At 46.1% G+C, this 21,010-nt stretch overlaps 1 protein-coding gene across 1 annotated transcript; it reads left to right on the top strand.

Moving 5' to 3' along the window:
• Nucleotides 1-2,740: 2,740 nt before the first annotated feature.
• LOC100285985 (uncharacterized) lies at nt 2,741-13,488 on the top strand. Its single transcript, NM_001158873.1, has 13 exons — nt 2,741-3,159; nt 5,620-5,772; nt 5,942-6,066; nt 7,096-7,221; nt 7,354-7,536; nt 7,645-7,786; nt 9,141-9,300; nt 10,047-10,181; nt 11,613-11,813; nt 12,322-12,449; nt 12,554-12,605; nt 12,940-13,009; nt 13,116-13,488. Exons 1-13 carry the CDS (start codon nt 2,951-2,953, stop codon nt 13,196-13,198), a joined length of 1,767 nt encoding a protein of 588 aa, NP_001152345.1. The 5' UTR covers nt 2,741-2,950; the 3' UTR covers nt 13,199-13,488.
• The last annotated feature ends 7,522 nt before the right edge of the window (nt 13,489-21,010 follow it).

Below are 21,010 nucleotides of genomic sequence, written 5' to 3'. Positions count from 1 at the left end.
CATCTTTAGCTATAGTCTTGTTACACCCTAGTGAATCAATTGGGCCCTTATCCATCATTGATCTTGTAGTGGTTAAGTCATGCTCATGATTTTCTTCTAGCTTGGTCAAACTTGTTATCCCCCAATGGAAGGTAAAGATCACATATGTCTTGTCTAATGCATTGATTTTTTCTTCCTAACCCCATGAGCTAGACATCTCTTTAAGTTGTTTGTATTGTTTCCCATGATGGATCTTGAACCATGTTGGAATTTCCCCTGATTCTAAGTGCATTAACCTTACCCTCCAACACAGGCACTGCAAGACCCATAGTTATTGTCAAGTCTTTCATTGTTAACCTTGTTTTCCTTGAACTAAAATCTTGCAAGTTCAATATCCTAGCAAAGGTTAATGAGTAGCTACTTTTAGTTTCCCAATGAATAGTCAAACCTACATGTCCCTACACCATAATTTCCATGGTTGCCAAACCTTGTCCAGAGTCACCAAAGTTAGAATAAAAATACGCTCGAGCCCAACTAGACAAAATCCCCCTTAAGAGAAGACCTTAAGTACTAGTGTTAAGTGGCTAAGAAGGCAACCCATCAATTCATTGTTATAGACCAGGAGATAAAGAGAAGCTAGGAGCCATATAAGATGTCACAAGCATTGTAAAACCACGTCCTTGTCCCAACCCAAGAACCCCAAAAGGTCAGGATCATATCCATTTTAAGTAGAATACATGGATTAGTAGTGTTTCATTGGGTACTAGATTAGATAACACTTAATTAGTCATCCCAGTACACCACCAATATGATGTACTATGTTCGACCTTCATCCAGGATCACACAAGGGAAAGAAAATATCAAAACACATGGGTAGATCATATCACATCACAATATGTACACTGGTTTCACAAACTATTGTTCCAAACTTAATTTATCACACATCACACATGAAATACAACCATCTAATTAAAAATACCAACATTAAAGAGTATAGCAGAAATATTAATGACATAGTGTTTGAAAATTAACACATGTGGACGGTGTCATGTTCCACATATCTATGCAACATGGATTTCTCTACCACTCTAGGTCCTCAACAGAATCAGGTGCATAGAAAAACTAATAGGCAGACACAACACTACCTACAAAACTTAAGCAATCACAAGATCAATACTCAAATATACTCTACAAGGCTTACCTAATATAATACAAGGATAATGCATTTGGTTAGTAGAAAGGGACACATTTGGTTTTGCATAAAAGCAGTTTTATACAAGAATGTAAATGTGGACCTTATACTAAGCATTGACAAAGTATAACATGGTTTAAAGTGAATGTAAGTGCAGACACTACAAGAAATCATCCATTGTCAGACTGTTTTGTAGGACAACCGAATTGTCTGATTATCGCAGAACCCAAAAGTGTAGAGTTAGTATGCAAGTTTTTAAAATATGAATTTTGAAGTGTAGATTATGCCCATGGTTCTTGTGAACAGAAGGTTGGCACAACCGGGTCGTGACAAGGCCTCAAGCTGATAAAGTTTCAACATTAGAGAAAAAAGTTAGGAGCAAAATCAAAGTCAAAGATATATGTTAAAATTTTCTTTTGTTGACTAAGAAACAATAGAGGGTGTTTATGTTAGATAGTCGTACTTTGAAGAGGCGAACTCTAACGCTAAATGGTTATCATAGTGGAACTAGGTGTGAACTAACTTATATTTGCATTATACCTAATTAAATAGTGAGATGCAAGTGAACATGTTGTTTTGAAAAGCTAACTCCATTCCTAAGGTACATTCATGTTTGAGTATATTAGAATTAGTGAATTTAAGCTGATTGCGAGTTTGACTTAGTGCTGCTTTTTAGGCACCACCAGAATTTTCGATGCCTCTAGCAGGGGAGTCGCTAGAGAAAGAGATGCTTAGGATAACACTTAAATGTGCTAAGAATACATCATCATAATATTAAATGCTTGTCTTTTTTTAGCATTAGAGACAATGGTAATGTAAGATATGCACACAAGATTTAAACTGGGCACCAAAATTTTGGTTGACACTAGCAACGTGGGAAAGGGTGTGGATACAGCTGGGCAGGCTTCAATGTTGATGACACGGGTGGAAAGGTCGGAGAATTTGGTAACTAGGTCGGTGACGATCTTGAGGACGTGATCGAGTTTGTGATCGAAACCCGAATTGGTGGTGACGACGACGGGTGCTGATGCGTCTCCTTCCGTAGAACCTGGCATTTTCGATACCAAATTGGAAGAACCAAGCCTAAGCTTGAGCTGGTACGGATGAGAGGTTGCTGGCCGAGATCGGTAGGCTCTACGACGGCGAAGTGGCTGGAGCGCCGTCGAGGGTTGCCGGAGAGAAGTGAGAAGATAATCTCTTTTCTTAGATTAATTCTTCTCTGTTTTTCATTGAATCATTACCGGTGCATAATATAGCCCGGCATCATAATACATCTCCTAATTTATCTCAACTGATAACAGCTTATCATGTTTGGAACTAATCCATCTAACTTATCTCCTATTTTATCTCTCTGAAACTAATCTTTCTAACTTATCTCCTATTTTATCTCTCTGGAACTAATCATTCTAACTTATCTACTATTTTATCTTCCTCTTTCTAACAAACTTACCTAATTGTCTCGGTTCAGCCTCCTGAGAGCTGATCGCCTTTGCCTCCTAGTGTACTTATTCGTGGTCATAAGAAGCTCCCCTTAAATTCTTTCTTCGGCGCAGTATCTCCTAGGTCTGCTAGAAAGCAATCGCCCGCGGTATTATCCATCCACCACGCTGCATCTGCTTCTCACGCCGCCTCGCCTTCCTCTTCCACCCCTCGCCGTCCGTCGTCCTCAGCGCTTGTACGCTTGCCTCAAAACCCCTGGCGCCGTGCTAAAACCCTAGCCCTCGAATTCCTTCCCCTGCCCGCGCGGAGCAGACGAGCCTGAGCCCGTCCTCCTCGTCCATGGCGTCCTCAGGGGCCGCCGCTAACCTCTGGGTACTGCTTGGTCTCGGCATCGCGGGCGTTCTCCTGGCGGCGCGGCGACTGAGGCGCCCTGCGCGCCCCGATCACGGCGCCTTCGTCGCCCGCCTCGAGCTCCTCCCGCCGCCCCAGCCTCCGCCGCCGCAGGCGCCCCACCCGCTCACCGGACTCTGCTTCGCCATCGCTGACGCGTAAGCTCTAGCGACCACATATCCTTGTGTTTGGTTGATTATATGATTTAGCGTCGGATTTGGATCGGTGGAAGACTTTTTAGAGCTGCATGAATAGTAATTCGATAGATTGGATAATGCTAGGTTGTTATCGATATCAGGTCGATGTCGTGAGTGGTGGAATTTTTGTCTGGTATCACTGAGCTAGGGCGATACAAATTCATTTGACATGGTGCATTGGATGCTCATCATGCCAAAGTATAGCATGCTTTTGCTCTTATCTATTTCAGCACAACATGATTGTGTGTTTTCTTTAGCTTGCTCTATGTGGCAAAGCGGATACGTTCTGTCAGTTGATACTAAACTTCCTCACACTAGACAAATTCGTGCATGGCTTGCCTGAGCCAAAAAGGACAATGAATTGCACAGAGCTTGTTTTGCCTTGCAAACCGGTATATACTCTTGGAACTGAGTAAATTGCCTCACATCAGACAGCTTTATGCATGGCTTTCTTTATACCAAAATGTTGGCTGCAAAGGAACATGAATGGACCCGTGGAAATGCTCCTCGTCGTGTGTACAACACATTGGCCACTCCTTCCACATAGGACCAGTTCTCCAATCAATTAAAACACACAATTTCCACCATCAAACCTCCACCACTAGCTTTTTATTATACCCCTGCTCGACACACCTCATCCCTCTCCGATTCCCCATTTGCTTCTATCTCCTCCCGTGCTCTCCTCTCTCCTCACACCTCATCTCTTCAAGCACCAATCTAGTGCTGTTTATGCCAAATTCGAGATGCCAGATATCTGACCTGGCAGGAACCAAATGGCAGCATACACGCCCTCTATCAATGCCATCACCACTCTTAACATGAAGAAGTTGTCCGTCATGGTTGCTGGGCTGCTGACCCCGTCCTGTTCGGCTGCTCCTGCTTCCTCATGGGTCAAGGAGTAGGTCAAGGGGAAGAGGAAGAGCATCCCTGGAGGTGATTGTGTCATCATCAAGTTGACACAAGCTTAGGTGCCATGTGCAGCAACAGCAGCCTGGCCAACAGGACCTCTACTCCATGGAGCACTTGCTGTGGCAATGCTTCGTCGCTTTTCTCAAAATGTTTCAATATCTTAAATTATTTGTTGCAAGGGTTTTCCTGGTTGTCAGACTCAGTCCTTGGGGGATAGACCACCCTGGGTATTAAAGAAGAAGAAATTTTCTCGCTGCAGGACCACGAAAACACCCTGAAGGCCCCATCCGCATAGGTTATCTGTCCAGGAGCAACCAGGATGTGGCTGCAGGTTACTTATATCTCTGCAGCTGCGTCAGTGGAAGAACAGGCCGACAGGGGTGAGGGGTGTTCCGTGTTTTTTTTAACCCAGCCTTGGAATTCCGCACGAGAGAAATAGCGATGGTGCAAGAGGTAGGCAGATGTGGAGGTAAAGGAATGCACGAAGATAGTCCCATTTCACTTGGATTAATTAGAAGTAGATATGTTATTCCTTGTGGACTAAATTAAATGAACTGTGGATCAAAGGATAGGACAAATGGATGGTGGATGCTGCGTCCAGTGCCAGACCCAGATGTGGCATCTGGGCGCTACCAACGCCGATGGATGAGTTTTGTCTGTTGATGAGATTTGTAGCCTCCCATCATCTGCGGGGGAAGGCTTGCCTTGGTTTTTCTCTTCCCAGACCCTACTCATGTGGGAACCTCCGGCATTGGATTTTCTATGGGAGTTGCAGTTATCTGCCATAAAATTATACAGGGCTTTACCTTCTTGTAAACAATTGAGAACTTTGAGATATAAGATAATGTTTTATCAGTTTCAACACAATACTTTGCATGCCAACCATCTCATTGTATCTGCAGTCATATGGTGTATAAATGCTGCCAGTCATAAAGCCATGTTTGATAAGGTGTTCTAAACTGGTTTAAGGTATAATATAATTAGTCATTCCTCGTACAGCTTTTGGCCTCTTAGTTATGTAGTGACAGCCACCCGGTGAGTAATTATCTGAACCAAGGGTAATATTGCTTCTACTCGCATATTTAAGCAGTTATAAATTTCTTGAACTTTATTACCCTACCAGAAATTAATAATTAATACCTAGATTTGCCATCACTACTCCCTGAAAACGTTCGTGTAGTTAGTTTTTTAGGAGGGCATTTTCATGCTATACCATAGATATGTATTATGGTAGAAAGTTTGTTGCTGTTTTGTGATACACCAGTAGTTTTAGATCTGTAGGTTACTAGGTTGGTAATTGTTGCACGCACATCATGAGAAAGAAATTTAATAGATGCTTGCACTACCTAGGTGTAAAATTTATTCTTTCCAATGTTGCATGAAATAGTTACATGTCATGATTTCTGCACCTGCCCTGACAACCAGTAGATCAGTAGTACATCTGCAATGGTGTTTTTTGTCATCTTGCGTTATTTACCCTTGAGAACAAATATCTGCTTTGATGATTTGCAGATTGCATGTCAGTGGTTATATTACAAGTTTCGGCAGTCTTGAATGGGCAAAGACACACAATGCAGAAGTGCTAACATCTTCAGTGGTTTCAGCTCTTGTTGATGGTGGTGCTATTTGTGTTGGGAAAACTGTTATTGATGAGATGGCATACAGGTAAAATCATTTTTGCTTGACATTTGTTTTGTAGAGCTGATTTCTTTTTATCTCTTGCTGATTCTAATTTTTATGCATATTGTAATGGCAACAAAGGCTCGTTGCATTTAGTATGATATCTTTTTTAGCTGTATTATGTGTGTGTGTGACTTAATACATATTCTTTCAGTATCCATGGTGAGAATAGATATTTTGATACACCAACAAATCCTGCCGCTCCAGATCGAGTACCAGGAGGATGTTCAAGTGGATCAGCTGTTGCAGTTGCTGGTGGAATGGTAGATTTTGCCCTGGGTGAGTTTTTTTCTTCATAAATATCTGTAGAATTTCTGGACAGCCTGTGCATGCTATTATGCTACGAGTTTTGTTTATTCAAAAGTCGTTGGCTATTTGGGCTGAAGCTTTCATAGTTTTCTTAATATCACATGTGTTATGGCAGCGGGCACCCAACTGAACCATCTCTAAGCTCCAAGAAAGAAACAAAACAGTATCATTTCACATGTAACTCGTGGTAAAATAAAAAATGCTTTGAATCTTGATGAATGCTTGCATATGTTCTTGATACTTACCCCTTTAATGTTTTATTTCATGAGAATTTGTACTTACAATGTTCACACAATGTGTTGCAAAAGAGGGCTTAAACCTTAAAGCCTACTCAATAATTTGTAAAGTGAATTATAAGAAAGGATCGTTTAGTTTTAATATAACAGTGAGATTTCTTTTCAAATGTTTAGGTTTAGAGTTGGAAGTTGGAACCAATGAACCATTACATCTCTCTTGATATGTGCAAATATTCTTTTCTTATGGTTCAGTTCATGTCAAAAAGTGGGTTTTATAGAGTTGGTAGATGTCAACGATTGTGGTGCAGGTCTAAAGTATACTGCACATGTGCTTATCTGTAGCTCTCTTATTTGTTCTACCTAGGGTGTCTTTATTTCTCTTAAAAAACTATTTTTTTTAATATTGACAAAGGGACAGGTCTGGTGTAATAGTGAGAGCCTCCGGCACTGGGTCTGCAAGTTCAAAGCGGCCTCTCTGCATTTGTGGAGGGAAGGCTTGCCTCGTTTTATCTCTTCCTCATATCCCTCATGTGGGAGCCTCCGGCACTGGGTCTGCCTTTTTATAGGGGTTTTCAGATATATGCCATTACGAAAATCAAGTATTTTAGAGATGTCATTATAATTCATGATACCTGGTGGCTGACATTTCTAGATAAATTTTTTTGGCCCATGCCATTATCTACGCTACGCGTGTACTGTACATTAAATGTGGGTTGGCCCATTTTTCATTTGATTAATGTTACAGAAAGTGTGGTTTTGGCAGGTATTGACTCGATTGGAGGTGTAAGGATACCTGGTGCTTATTGTGGTGTCTTAGCATTCAGGCCTTCGCATGCTGTGGTTTCCAATAGTGGTGTCATTCCTGTTGCACCTAGCCTGGACACTATAGGTATTTGCTGGAATTGTTTTTTCTCCAGTGTGGAGTTTATGTCATGAGTGGCATAACCTCTTTGAAAACTGTTCTCTAAAACCAATCTCTTTGAACTTGGCATGACCCAATATTTTATTTATTCTATTACAGGTTGGTTTGCAAAGGATCCAAGTGTTTTGCATCGTGTTGGGCATCTTCTTCTTAGACTTCCTTATGCTGGTATTCGCCAACCGAGAATTTTTTACATAGCAGATGATTGCTTTGAACTTTCAAAGATACCTGCTAGGAGACTTACTCAGGTGGTGACAAAATCTGTGGAGAAGCTCTTTGGAAGTATGTGTTTTTACTCTCTGTGATTTCCTTCATTATTTCAAAACTTTCTGAATTCTTTTCTGGCAGTTAACTTCCTAATGGTGAAGGATTTCTTTTTTATTTTATTAGGACAAGTCCGGCATGTGAATCTCGAAAATTATTTGAGTTCAAGAATATCCAGCCTGGGTAACTATTCAAATGGGCATAAGAATGGGGATTCAAAGTTCCCTCTGTTGCTAGCACTTTGTAACTCCATGATATCACTTCACAAGTATGTCTTCCTAACAGTCATACTGTTGCTGCTAAAGAAATAATTAGCGATCGTTCGGTGTAAAATATTATTAATACTATTCAAACTATGACTTCCAGGACTCACTTTAGTTGAAGCTGCTTATAGGTTTTTGACACAACTCTCATAGTCGGAAAGATTGTTTTTGGATCCAAATACTTAGGTGTTAGTTAATGTAAGAAAATGGAACACCTTGTGTATTGCATAGAAGATGGTTATATGTATAGAGACCCAGGAAACCCTAACCCTAATGGCCGGCAGCCCAACGATGGTGCTAGCTCATCTACACATACAAGGATAATAGGAACACACACTCTAACATCCCCCGCAGTCACAACGGGGGCACCCCAAGCAATGAGACTGGGCAGGGGGCTGCGCCGGGCCTGGCAGGGGGTTTGACGCCGCGACAGGAGAAGCTCATGCCGGGAAGGGGAGGGGAACGACGGGCGTCGCCGGCGAAGGAGGGAGACGTGCCGACCATGGAGGAAGGGACGCGGACCTAGCGGCAGCTTCGTGGGAGGGAGGAAGGTGCGCGCGTCGTAGCCCAGCGACAGCGCGTGCGGGGATAGGAAGAGGAGCAGCGTCGGGGGCAGGTGTGGTCGCGGTGCCGTAGTCGCGGCCGGAAGGGGCGCGGTGGAGACGTTGCGGAAACGGACATGAGGCATTAGCGCCGGATCCAGCGGGAGGAGGAGCGGAGGCGTGCGGGGCCGGCCTGGGGAGCAGGGGCACATGGGCTGTCGGCCGAGGAGTGGAAAGTGGCCAACGGCTGGGATGGGGGTTGCCCTGGGAGGGAAGGATAAGCGGAGCCTCCCGGGCACGGTGGCGTAGAAGCAGATGCCGACTGCCTGTGCAAGAGGTGGTCGGCGGCTAGGAATGGAAGGAAGAAGAAAACCTAGCTCCGATACCATGTAAGAAAATGGAACACCTTGTGTATTGCATAGAAGATGGTTACATATATACTACCCAGGAAACCCTAATCGGCCGGCAGCCCAACAGTGGTGCCAGCCCATCTAAAAGTTAAAATGTGAATTAAATTAGAAAAAGTAGTAAAGCATTCTCCTTCCGAAGGGGGGCCGTAAGTTAGGACTTTTTAACTGCAGAGTGTAGTTGCAAATTCTGTGGTGTATGATTGCAAATTCCTTAGTTCTCCAAAATGATCGTAAATTTTGCCATGTGCTCACCACTTCTATTGTTAATCTGTTATGCCTATATATTATTACTTGATTGTAATTCAACTTGTCTGTTGTGTGTTGTAATGGTTAGCTCTTTCTCTTTGTCATCCTTTAGCAATTTGGCATCATTTGGTTAATAATATTAATTCACGAACTGGATTCAGGCAGGAATTCAAAGATAAGCATATGGAGTGGATAAATTCAGTTAAGCCTGCTGTGGATGCACGCATAGTCAGTGATTTGTCTGAGGATGGTGATTCAGATATTGATGGCTGCCAAAATGTGAGGAAAGAAGCGCGCTCTGCTCTAAGTGGACTTCTTAAGGTACTGGGACATCAGTTTCAGAATGAACTATTGTTTATTTCTTAGTCGCGAGCTTATGATGGTGCTTACTAACAATATTAATAAAAACTGCAATTATGTTTTTTTTGTTTAGCAGTTAGCACAGGTTTATGACCGTTACTGGTAGTTTTACTTGGTAAATATCATTTCAAAACCTTGGCATGGCTGATATTTCTGGACTACCATAGGGAAGGAAAACCTGTTTCGTAGGTTTTGCATATTCCATTGGAAACTTTGCCTTATATGTTTCACATGCGCATAGAATGGCAGAATTGGCCTAGCAAAGTTACAGTTACTATCCCCCCTCCCAAAACGGTTACCAGAAACACGATGTACGACCAAAGTATACTTTTTTGTTCAAAAACAATTCTGCTCTTTGTTATCCATCACAGTTGAATCTGATACATTCTGTATTTTCTTACTAATAAGAATGTATAATTAACCACTTGAGGAACATTCCAGAAAGTAAAGTTCTTTTGCTGAAATTTTCTAGGTTGATGTTTCAGCTAAGTATAATACTGCCCAGTGTGTGTAACAAGCCAACAACTGAGCTTTAAAAAAAATCCTTTGTAATTTTTTCCTTTCTCATGCACTTTTGCTAATACTGTTTGTGTTCTATGATCCATAGTTTTTTCTGTATATAGAGAAGTGGTACCACTGAATGTGCTACTTACTATTTAATAGTGCACTGCTAATGCATTATTTTCTGGTGATATGCTAATACACAGGATGATGGGATTCTGGTGATTCCAACTGCTTTGGGGTGCCCCCCGAAGCTTAACGCTAAGGAACTCTCGTCTGAAAGCTACAATTCTCAGACACTACGCCTTTTGTCTTTAGCTAGCATGTCAGGGTGTTGCCAGGTACAGTTTTTCTGTATTGGGTTTAGTAGCACATGAATTATATGAACCTGTTCTTTCTTCTCTAGTTCTCTTCCAGTGATCTGCTGAACCTTTTTCTTTATGAGGTTGCAAGCTTGCAATCATTTTGAATATTAGTCCTAATTCAAACAAGGAATAAATATAACAACTACTGTCATGTGCAAACTCACGTAATGCATGTTCTATGGAAACATAACAACTTGTAGAGTGTCTGAATTCTGTAGTTAAGCACTCTTGAACAAGTGAAGAGTCTAGAGTGACAATCAGTTGATCTTTACACAGCATGAGTTAAGCTACCAGAATAATTAAGTTTACTGAAATCTTCTAGAGAAAAGAATCACTGTAGCCTACAGGGTAGGGCGAACTTTACTCTGAATGAAATAAAATCTTTGCAAAAGTTATTCCAAAGTAGCAGATTACTCAGACTTGGGGGTGGGCATTTGGTCTATTTGGTCTATACGGTTCAGTCTGTTCGGGTTCCGAAAATTTCGGGCATCAGAAAATATGGACCAAAATGATAGACACAATTATAGGAACCGAACCCAAATAAATCGAAAATTTCGGTTCGATCTATTCGGTCCACCTATTAGACCGAAATAACAGTATGTCGTACAAAAAAATCTTGAATTAACTAGTCCAGATCAGCAAAAGTGGTTCATTTCCCACCTATTTTAGCATGTTTTTTTTGCCTTGCGTACTTACCAGAAGTGGTTTGCTGGATTAAAAAAGAAAACTAAGTAGAAACGTTGCTCGGCTAGGTGACAGCCTAATAGGGATTTATTTCGGGTTAATAGGTCTTTTCGGGTTTAAGGAGTCAGGAACCGAACCTGAAACCTGAATTAGCACAGATCGTAGACTGAATCCGAGATCCGACATCCGAATGGACCACAAATTCGGTCTAGTCAGGTCGGTTTTTAGGTTGCGGGTTTAAAGTGCCCAGCCCTACTCAGACTCTTAACAACAGACAAACAATGTTTGGCAACAAGGGAAGGACTCATGATTTATTACATGGGCTCAATCAGTAGCAGAATGCTGGACCTGAAGTTTTTTTTCAAAATCTCCAAGTAATGGAAGATTGGAGATGTGAATACTAGTGTAACCTGTATAAATGAAGCCACTACTTTTAGGATTTAGGTTTGGTCCTGGGTGAATATAAATAGTCATTGGAATAGATACTGCCCTAAACATGCCTTAGTTTTTTTTGTGGTAGTGCCATGTCATACACTAATACTTGTTATTATAGAATAAATGTGCTAATTGAATTTGGGTGAATATTTGGTGAGTATGGATCTAGATAAAAATGAGGAGTTTCGATATCATTCCTAGCTTTAAGTGCATAGCGTGTGAGCTTGCTTTTCCAGTAAGCACTCTTTAAATTTGTACTAATCCTCAGCTGTTTGGTGATCATTTCAGGTTTCCATTCCTTTGGGTACACATGATAAGTGCCCCATTTCAGTTTCGTTGATTGCTAGGCATGGTGGTGATCGGTTTTTGTTGGACACCACACAAACCATGTATACAACCATCCAAGAGCAAGTGGAGATACTAGCGAAATCTAGTGTTTCAAGTAAACAGGCGATGAATGAAGAAGCAGCTGAAGCTGCTAAAGAGAAAGTTAGTTTTTCTTATTGCATATTCTTGTAGGATGTAAAATTTTCTAACTCCTGTGCAAATCCTCTAGTAGCACTTTGGCTTAACAGCAGTAAGACAATGTTCACTTAGAACCTGATGGCATCAAAGGAAGTTTAAATTTCTGATGGCTCATTTAATATATCAAAGAAGTGATGGTAGTTCACTTGGATATACATAGTCCTACTGTCCCAACAGTCTTGGGCATACTTATTTTAGGCTTAACAGCAATAAAAAAAAAGTTCACTTAGAACCTGATGGCATCAAAGGAAGTTAAATTTTCTGATTGCTCATTTAATGTATGAAAGAACAATCTGGTGGTAGTTTACTTTGAAGATACATTGTCCTACTGTCCCAACAGTCTTGGGCATACTTATTTCTCATATGCCCTGTAACAACGCTCAATCAAGTCCTCCAACCAAATCTTTCTTGGCGGATTAGTGTGTTAACATTGTTCTTACTAGTTTTCTTTTTACTGTTTGCTTCTCCACAGGGTAATGCTGCATTTAAGGAAAAACAATGGCAAAAGGCAGTAAATTTCTACACTGAAGCAATAAAGTTAAATGGAAAAGTGGCTACATACTACAGCAACAGAGCTGCTGCCTTTCTAGAACTAACTAGGTATGATTTTCCCCTACTTATCAGACATATTTTTCTTCGAAATTTTTAATGATTTGACATTGAGTTTTTTTCTCAACACTCTGTTGCTCGATGGTTCCTTTCAGCTACCGTCAGGCTGAGGCAGATTGCACAAGTGCCATCGAACTTGATTCCAAGGTTCGGTCTTTGTTTTGTATTCTGGGTTTTTGCATTTTATTACAGAGCAATGTGCAATGGATATTATTCTAACGTATTCAATGCAGGCGAAATTAAAATGGAGCATATGATATTGCGAATTGTATTAAAATTTACTTAACGGGTGTGCTGTAGGGAAACATTCCAATGTTTATTTTTACTAGTTGTATCTATCGTTGGTAGACTTTGTTCAAATTTTCAAACTTTGGACACATTTAATTTTGGTTGATGTTTTGATAGGCAATGCAAGTTCCCCCTAAATTATTGGTTTGATATTTGCTGTATATTCTAACTCCAATCTATTTATCGTTGACAGAGCGTGAAAGCTTATTTACGGAGAGGCACTGCAAGGGAGATGCTAGGTTATTATAAGGAGGCCGTTGATGGTCAGTCTTGCCTTTTGCCCTTTAGTTAATACTATATGCAAGGAATCGTCTGTTTGTTTAATATCCAATGAACTGGATCAAATTATGACCTTATATTATTTTACAGATTTCAACCACGCCCTTGTTCTAGAACCAATGAACAAGACGGCTGGTGTTGCCATCAACAGGTTAAAGAAGCTGTTTCCTTGAATATGAAGCTGCATGAAGATATGATAACCTCATATTTTGTGCACACACAAGGGGTGGGATTGAAGTACCTGAGTTCAACCGACGGATGCTGATCACAGTTTGAGCTAGTGGGAACGGATTTCAACACTGAGATCAGGTTAAGGGTCAATTTAGCGGTTTCTCTCCCCACCCAAAGTTTTGGAAAAGCAAAATAAAGAAGGTTTTTTGGGAACCGGAAAGCAGTTTACGGGTGTCCGCCATCCCCACCATGTATAATATAGTTTCGCCAATTATTTGTTCAGACGCTTTGCCAATCGAACTTTTTCTGCCATGCTTACCTGTACCCATCTCTCCTTGCCGTTCTGAGCGGCAGCTTTTTTGCGGGCTCGCTCTGAAAACGGCTGCCACCAGTGAGGTCGCTCGTGGAGGCTGTTAGGCGGCCATGTGCTGACGCGCAGTCGCTTCGCCGGCTGAACCTTTCAGCCCTTTCAGTTTCGGTTGTTTGCTAGTTGCTGTCAGCGTCACTGAAATTTCCTGTATTATAGTAGCGGCTGTCTGCGTCAAATGACGCGTCCCTAATCGTATGTTGATGGATTGCTTAACAAGAGGTACCTCGTCCAGTGCGTGGATGTGCAAGTGGTCCTGAGGGCTGAGGCTAGTTCCTGTTTCAATGGATGGGTGATCCGGTGATTGCTGTTGTTACGCATAGGCTGTTGGGTTAGTTTTGGGCCATATACAGGAGCGCTAACGGGCTCCAACCTAAGCTCGTTACCCTGATTGTGTGGAACTCACCTAATGCTAGCGAGCTACGGACACTGGACGTTGCATGTTGTGCGGACCCAGTACTGGGATGTGCAGCTTGCAAAGATTCTATTCCCCTTGCTGGTTCTAAGCGCGACGCCGTGTCGTCATATCGCACGAGGCCTAACAATTTGACGCCCTGCGAGAAGGAAGACGGGCCTCTTTGGTTTACGCATAAGGCGTCGTACCTTACATAGATCGAAAAGCTAATGTTGGATGAAAAGGTTAGACACCTTGTGGCGTCTTAAGCATCAAACCAAACAGTTTCACCACGGCGAACAGAGTAGCTAGCCGCCGTGAGAATCACTGGTTGCTCCGTGAAAAAAGTTTGTGGCCTGGACTCGGAGGAATCATTGGCAGCAGCGAGAAACAGCCGCTGGTTTGACCGGTACGGGGCCGGGCGACACGGGCGAGGCAACACGGCAGTGCCGCCGTCCTTCCCCCAGCCCAGTGCTGCTCCTCGACGACGACGTGGACGGGACCGGCCAACCGGCGCCGAATGCGTTTCTCTATCATTGTTGCTCGGAAATGAAAAAGCGATCCTCAGCCGCACGGTGTGGAGGAGCGGTCCTTTGACTTGGCTTCCACTACCACTCCGCCCTGGGCCCTGGCCCCCTAGCCAACGGAGGGAGGAGGGCGCCGCGCCGTACGTGCGTGCGTGGTCGTAAACTAATCGTTGATCGGGACCCGGAGCCCGACCCCTTTTTTCGCGAAGAAAACAGCCCCCCTTGCACGACGACGAGCGGGGCAGCAGGATAGGAAGGTTCCGGCATCAACCGAACACAATGGCCGTTGGCAAAGCTGCGAGTACTTTTCTCAGAGTATTCGGTAAATATATATTTCCCTTTAGAAAAAAAAGTATTTTTGTGAATCCTACGCAAGATATTCGTCGAGTTTTTTTATTGTTGTTGTTGTTGCCAGGGGGCCGGCCACACATAGGGCCTTATATTATTTGGGGCAACGAGTACCGTGGAATTTCTCTGTGCGATCACAATCATATATCCCTGAGTCCAGAAAAAGATGAGCACCAGGTACACACCACCGAAACTGAAGCCGTGAAGTGAACAGACAGACAACATCATGCGGGACGCACTGGGCCGGCCGGCCGGACGTTCTCAACAGGAGCAGCACGACCACGAGGCATGGGCCCAGCCCGCCCGCCCGCCCGTGAGGCGCAGGAGGCGACGGGTAGGTACGCCGTACGTGTTCCATCCTGCTGCCCGGTGGTTCTCGCTAGGCTGGCTAGGTTAGCCCCCCCTTCCTTCCCTTCCCTTCCCTTCTCATCCGGGTCCGGGACCATGCGAACGCAAACGCAGGCAGTGCAATGCATCAACAAAAACTGCGCAGTGACCACAGTTCAGGTTTGAAAGACGAGACGGGTCTGCATGTACTCTCTCTGCAGTTGTCATTCTCGTTGGTTGAGAACTATTAAATACTAGTAAAAAAAATATGCCCGTGCAAGATCAAAACGATGATGCCTAGTGCTATCCCCCGCTGGGAAACGCTCCTCCAAAAACACGGCGTTGCAACCACAAGCTTATCGGCGCCGGATTCTTCAACAGGGACATGCTGCTCAGCAACCCGCCGCCGTGATGGACGCTAACCGGACGCGCGACAGTGAGGGCCAATGCACTCACAGGCTCTACATCACCACCGATAACTTTGTGTCCTGCGCAGCCTCTTCAGCTACGCCATAGACACCGCCAAGGGCGGCATGCCGCCGATGCGCGTCGCCGCCTACAAAGTCTGCTAGTCGGCGGTTACCTCGTGGTGCATCGTCGCTGTGAGCCTGTGACATCCTGTCCCTCGACACCGCGGCAAGGTCTTAATTCCACAACACACGCAGCATCATCAACAATAATAACAACAACAACAACAACAACAACAACAAAACGAGTTCTCGAACGACTCTCTATCTCTCTCTCTCTCTGGCCAGCTCGCCAAGTGACGAACAATACGGTCTGGCGATGGCCCATATAGTGGCGGTGCTCTGAATCGTCGCATTATTGTTCACCTCAGTCTCGATCGATCGTATATGGGGTCTACGTCTCTACCGCCTGCCGAAACCGCAGCGACTCCGGACGACGCCTGTCTCCGCGCGTGCGTCGTTGCGGCTGTCCCTGTCCCTCCCCTTCCTCGTCGTTCGCCCGCCCGCGTGGTCACCAGGAGGAGGAGGAGGAGCGAGGAGGCACGCACAGCGCAGACGGACACGGACCCGGACCCGATCGAGAGAAGAGGACCACCGTCTCGGCGGGCGACAGGCTTCGGGTTCCATGCCGCTCGCTGCCTGCCAGATCTAGCAGCAGACTGTATGCTCTGCTCGGAGGCCGGAGCCTTATAGTAGTTTTATTATTATTATTTTTGCATCTGGGCGGCAGCGTCAGCGTCAGCGTCAGCGAGCCACAATAACATGTGGCCATTCCAGTGGAAGGGTAGGGGCCCCCACGCATCCTCTCGTTCTCGTCCCCCAGCGTGGAATTCACTGGGTGTTCCTTTCGACCGGCTGGTGAAACCTGCACCGTACCTTTCGAGATCTCTGCCTCAGCTGATAGATCTTTGTTGTACGAGTAGTAGTACGTGCCTCGTAGGTCGCCTCGCAGGCATCGTTTTCTCTGACGACGACGCGAGAAGCTTACATTACAGGTCGACGGGACCGGTTACCTTGACACGATCGGTACGTGGGGCGTCCGTCTCACTCCGCGACGCCTCCCCACCAAGTCCTCTTAGGTAGTGTTTGGGTGGAGGGGTGAGTAAGGATGAAGATGGATGTGATGGAATCATTTTAGTTTAACTCGTGTTTGGTTTAGAGGTCCAAAATCAGGGTCAAAGAATATTCTTCAAAAATAGTGGATGAGATCATCCCTCAAAAAAACAAGGGACGGGGTCAGCCAGGGTTGATCATGTCCCATTCGTTGACACCGAACCATCTCGAGGGCAAAATTATTAGTTAGCGCTAATAGCCGGATCCATAAGTACTGTACTACTATCTCTCTAGCGCGCTAATAGCAAAATTATTAGTTTTTCGTGGCACAGAAGCGTGGCCGCGCGACACGCGTCCGTCCGACAAAACCAGCTCGCGGTTAATCTAGCTGCTCCTATCCGTACACGTGCACGCTTCGCTTTCGCCGTGCCTCTCGGCCTTGCCTTTTGTTGACTGCCTGCCTGCTTGCTCCGCCGGCCCGATCCGCTCGCGTTGCGTTCCGTCCGTCTCGCTCGCCCCACCCTCGTCGCTTGATCGAGACGGAGACGGAGAGCTTGCTTTTCCAGCGACAAGAAGCCACTGCAACCACAGACGTCTGTGAGGCCAAGAGGGTGGTGGTAGCGTGTAGCGCGCTAGTAGCAGTGCTAGCTCCCCGGCGTATGCAATGTACTACCATGTATCCGCGCATCAAGGCGCAACCGTGCAAAATAATGTGACTGCAATGCGACTGACTGGACGGCCGGCCTAGATGATCTCAAGAACTCGCCGCCCTGACCGTCCCCACGCCTCGGCCGATGATGAGATCGATCCATCCAGCTGCCTTGCCTGTGCCTAGAGGGCGGGCGGCACATGGTCATGGATCCGCGCCCCAGCAGCGCCCCCAATCCCCGTCGGGCGCGTGCGCCGGTCCGCCGTCCGCCCGCCCGCCGAGATGAATCAGATCACCACAGCTCAGGGTCGCTCACGCGCGCGCGCACCACACAGCGCAACCCGTCAACAGCTCAGCACGGTCGCGTACAGCTCGGCCGAGCTAGCGGGCCTGGTTGGTTCAGCTTTTTCTGACCAGCTTTTCTGAAAATCTGGCTGTGGGGAGAATCTGACTGTGGGGAGAATCTAAGTATCATTACGATTACGAGTGGAGGAAGATAAAATTGTTCATAGGGCTCAGGATCTAGAAAGTGACGGATTCCTACTATTACAACGACTCAACCAATTATGTGTTTATGTTGATTTTGGATGGTTTTTGCCTTAACGAATTTTATAGAAGCTGGCTGAAAAGCTGAGCGTTTGGCAGTCCGCGGCAGCTTTTGGTGGCCAGAAGCTGCCAGAAGCCGAAACAAACAGGCACGCGACGCGATGGCGACAGGAGCGGCCGGGCCGGCGTCAGATTGGGATACCCATGTGTGCCGCGCCGATCGCGAGCGAGCGAGCTACGCGCGACCACAGGCTCACATGGCCGGGCACTTAGGCACTTGGAAACTTCTCACTCTCCCGACATCACTGCTATAATCACTTAGATGTAAGTAATATAAGTCTTATCCCTTTTGCTGAAAGTAAGGCTTATTTTAACCAAACTAGGATAAAACTTGTGTCATCTTATATCATCATCTGGACCTAGACATCAGGGGTGATTCCAGGGAGGGGCTGAGGGGGGCAAGGTCCCCCTAATCTTCCCTAAATTCTATAGAAGCTACTATTTTTTTTAGCTAATCACCATATAAATAATATAAAATACGTGTTAATAGCCCCCTCAATCTGATTTGTCCCCCTCAATCTCAAATGCTGGCTTCGCCCCTGCTAGACATGTAGCACTAATTCACTGGTTGGTAGGTTACTCGGATCAAAAACACCGACACTCGTTGTCTTAAAAAAACAAAAAAAAAACATTTTGCTACAGACGGGCCAGGCCGGGCGGGCACAACAGGAGTTCGGCAGTGCTGTGATAATAATAATAGTTGTGCTCGCCTCCCTCCGCCGCGTTTTCACCGCGCGCAGGCGGATTGGACCGATCGATGGAGGCCTCGGGTCATCCGGGGTGCGCCGAGTGCTTGCTTCGGCGCCTCTCCTCATCTCAAGAGGCGCCGTAAAGCTGACGGGACCTCACACTCAACTCACGCCGACCGGACAAGACGGCACTTGCCAACCTCTCCCCTCCTGTGATTCAGATTCACTAGTCCAGACGCGAGAGAGAGAGAGGATTTTTTTTTTTTTGGAAAAACTTTGCTTGGCTCCTGCGGTCCTGGCTGCGCTACGTAGCGCAAGAGAACCAAATTATGTCGGCGCGGTCTTTTATCTGCCTGGCCCGATAAGCCCCATTGGACGAATTATTAGCGCGAGCCCCTCTCTCTATATATATATGTATGCAGTGCGTTTCCTACGTGTTCCGACGTGACAACTCCGAATGCGAGCGCAAAGCGAACAGAGACAAAAGCATTGCAGTAAAAACCGTTAAGAATTAAAATCAAACGAACAGGCTACAAATAATCGGTCGTTACAAAAAAAAAGAGGGGGGGGGGGGGGGGGGGGGGCACTGAATGTGTCGGTACAGCCCCATGCACGGCGGTACGCGCGTGGCAGAGAGGGCTCACATGCGCGCCGTCCTTGTGTAGCAAAAGGGTTACGCGAAACACACACACACGGCGGCTGCCTACGACGAGTTTACGTACGGTCCAGCACACGGGCGCACCGCGCATGCATGCCTTTCATCAAAGACGAGTGCCGCAGAGTGAGTACGTACTGCGTGATGGTGGGTGCGAAGGAAAAAAGAAAGAGAGAGAGAGAGACAGGGGAGCGAGCGAGGGCAGGCACGCAGTTCGTACGTACACAGGGCACAGGCAGAGAGCGCTGCACTGTGTGGGCTGTGGGCCTGTGGCGACGACGAGAAAAGGCATCGAAAGCTAGAGCGGCGTTTGCTGGGCATGGGGCTCTCTGCTCGGCATTCGGCAACCACACACACAACCAGGTACACAGACACACACACACACAAGTGACAGCGTGACGCGACCCCGACCCCCCCCCCCCCCCCCCCCCCCCCCCCCCCCCCCCGGTACGTATCTGGCTGCGATCTTCGCCGGTGTGTGCGTGCGTTCATCGGATCTTGACGTGCACATAATAATAAACATCCGATCCCGCGAGAGTTCCGTCCCAGTTGTTGTATATTGTTACAGCCAAGCTAGAGCTGCAGCTGTCCTTAAATTGAACCATGATCCTAGCTGCTGCCACTAATGCTCGGCATCAAGGTGTTGTAATTAATTTAAGGCCTAGCGATGTGACGCGGGCCGGCTCAATCTCAAGCGCTACGCAGCAGCGTCCATCCGTCGGCTGATCAGATGGAGCATTCAGATGACGAAGCTACTCCTACCTAGTAGCTAGCTAGCTATAGCTACTACTCCCTGTCGCCGTCGTCGGGGCTCATCGCCGTCCTCCGAGTTTTTTAAAAAAACAATACTCGCGAGCCGTTGCTGTCTGGCGATCGTCCGTCCCGCGCGCCCGGCCGGCCGGCCTCGAAAACGACGGCACGGAGGTGGTGCGGTGCAGGTGCAGGTGCAAGTGCAGCAGCCCGTGTCGTGTCGTGTCTGCTACGTACGGTGTATTTCTCTCTCGCGTCCGTCACAGCGGAACGGAACGGGTGCTTGGGTAGCTGAATCGGCACGGAGTTTGGGGGTTACGTCCGTCCTGTCGCGCCGGAGTACGCGCGCTCGCTCTGCTGTGGTCACAGCACAACACAACACAACACAACAAACATGGCGTCTGAAAGCTTTGACTGACCAGGGCGATTTCCATCCGTGTAAAAAATAAAATAAAAGGAGCAGACGTCTCGTTGCTGTACTATATATAGAGTCCATAGATGCCCTTTCTAGTTCCTAGTAGTAGTACTTAAGTAGACGGACGATCGATCGATTGGTCCCGGGCCGGCCGGCCGGCTTGCCTCCAGCTTTTTTTTTTTTTTTGGATGACTCCTGTGTGTCGGATCCATTGTGGCCGCCTGGCCGCAGGTACTTCAGGCCTCTCTAGTCTCTACTGTACTAATTACTAATGCTAACTACAGCTGCGGACTGCGGTATCCAGCGTGTCATGCCAAGCCACACGTCTGGAAAACCTGTGAAGGTCGGCGCAGCAAACGCGCCCTGTGCCGTGCGCGATTTTTTGAACCGCGCAAAGAGGTTTGCTGGCTCCTTCCTGACGGCGTGGTCCAGTCCAGGCAACGGAATGCGCGCTGCCACCACCAACACACACACACACACATGCAAACGGGTGGGTTGGAACAAGAGATGCATGTCTGGGTGGGGGTGCTGCGATTTGCTGCAAATCCTGCTCCAACAGCCGGGGAG

This window comes from Zea mays, chromosome 1 (genome assembly GCF_902167145.1).
Source record: "Zea mays cultivar B73 chromosome 1, Zm-B73-REFERENCE-NAM-5.0, whole genome shotgun sequence".
NCBI classification, from domain to species: Eukaryota; Viridiplantae; Streptophyta; class Magnoliopsida; order Poales; family Poaceae; genus Zea; species Zea mays.
The sequence above is the reverse complement of the archived record's forward strand: the minus strand, read 5'-3'. Positions and strand labels throughout refer to the sequence as shown.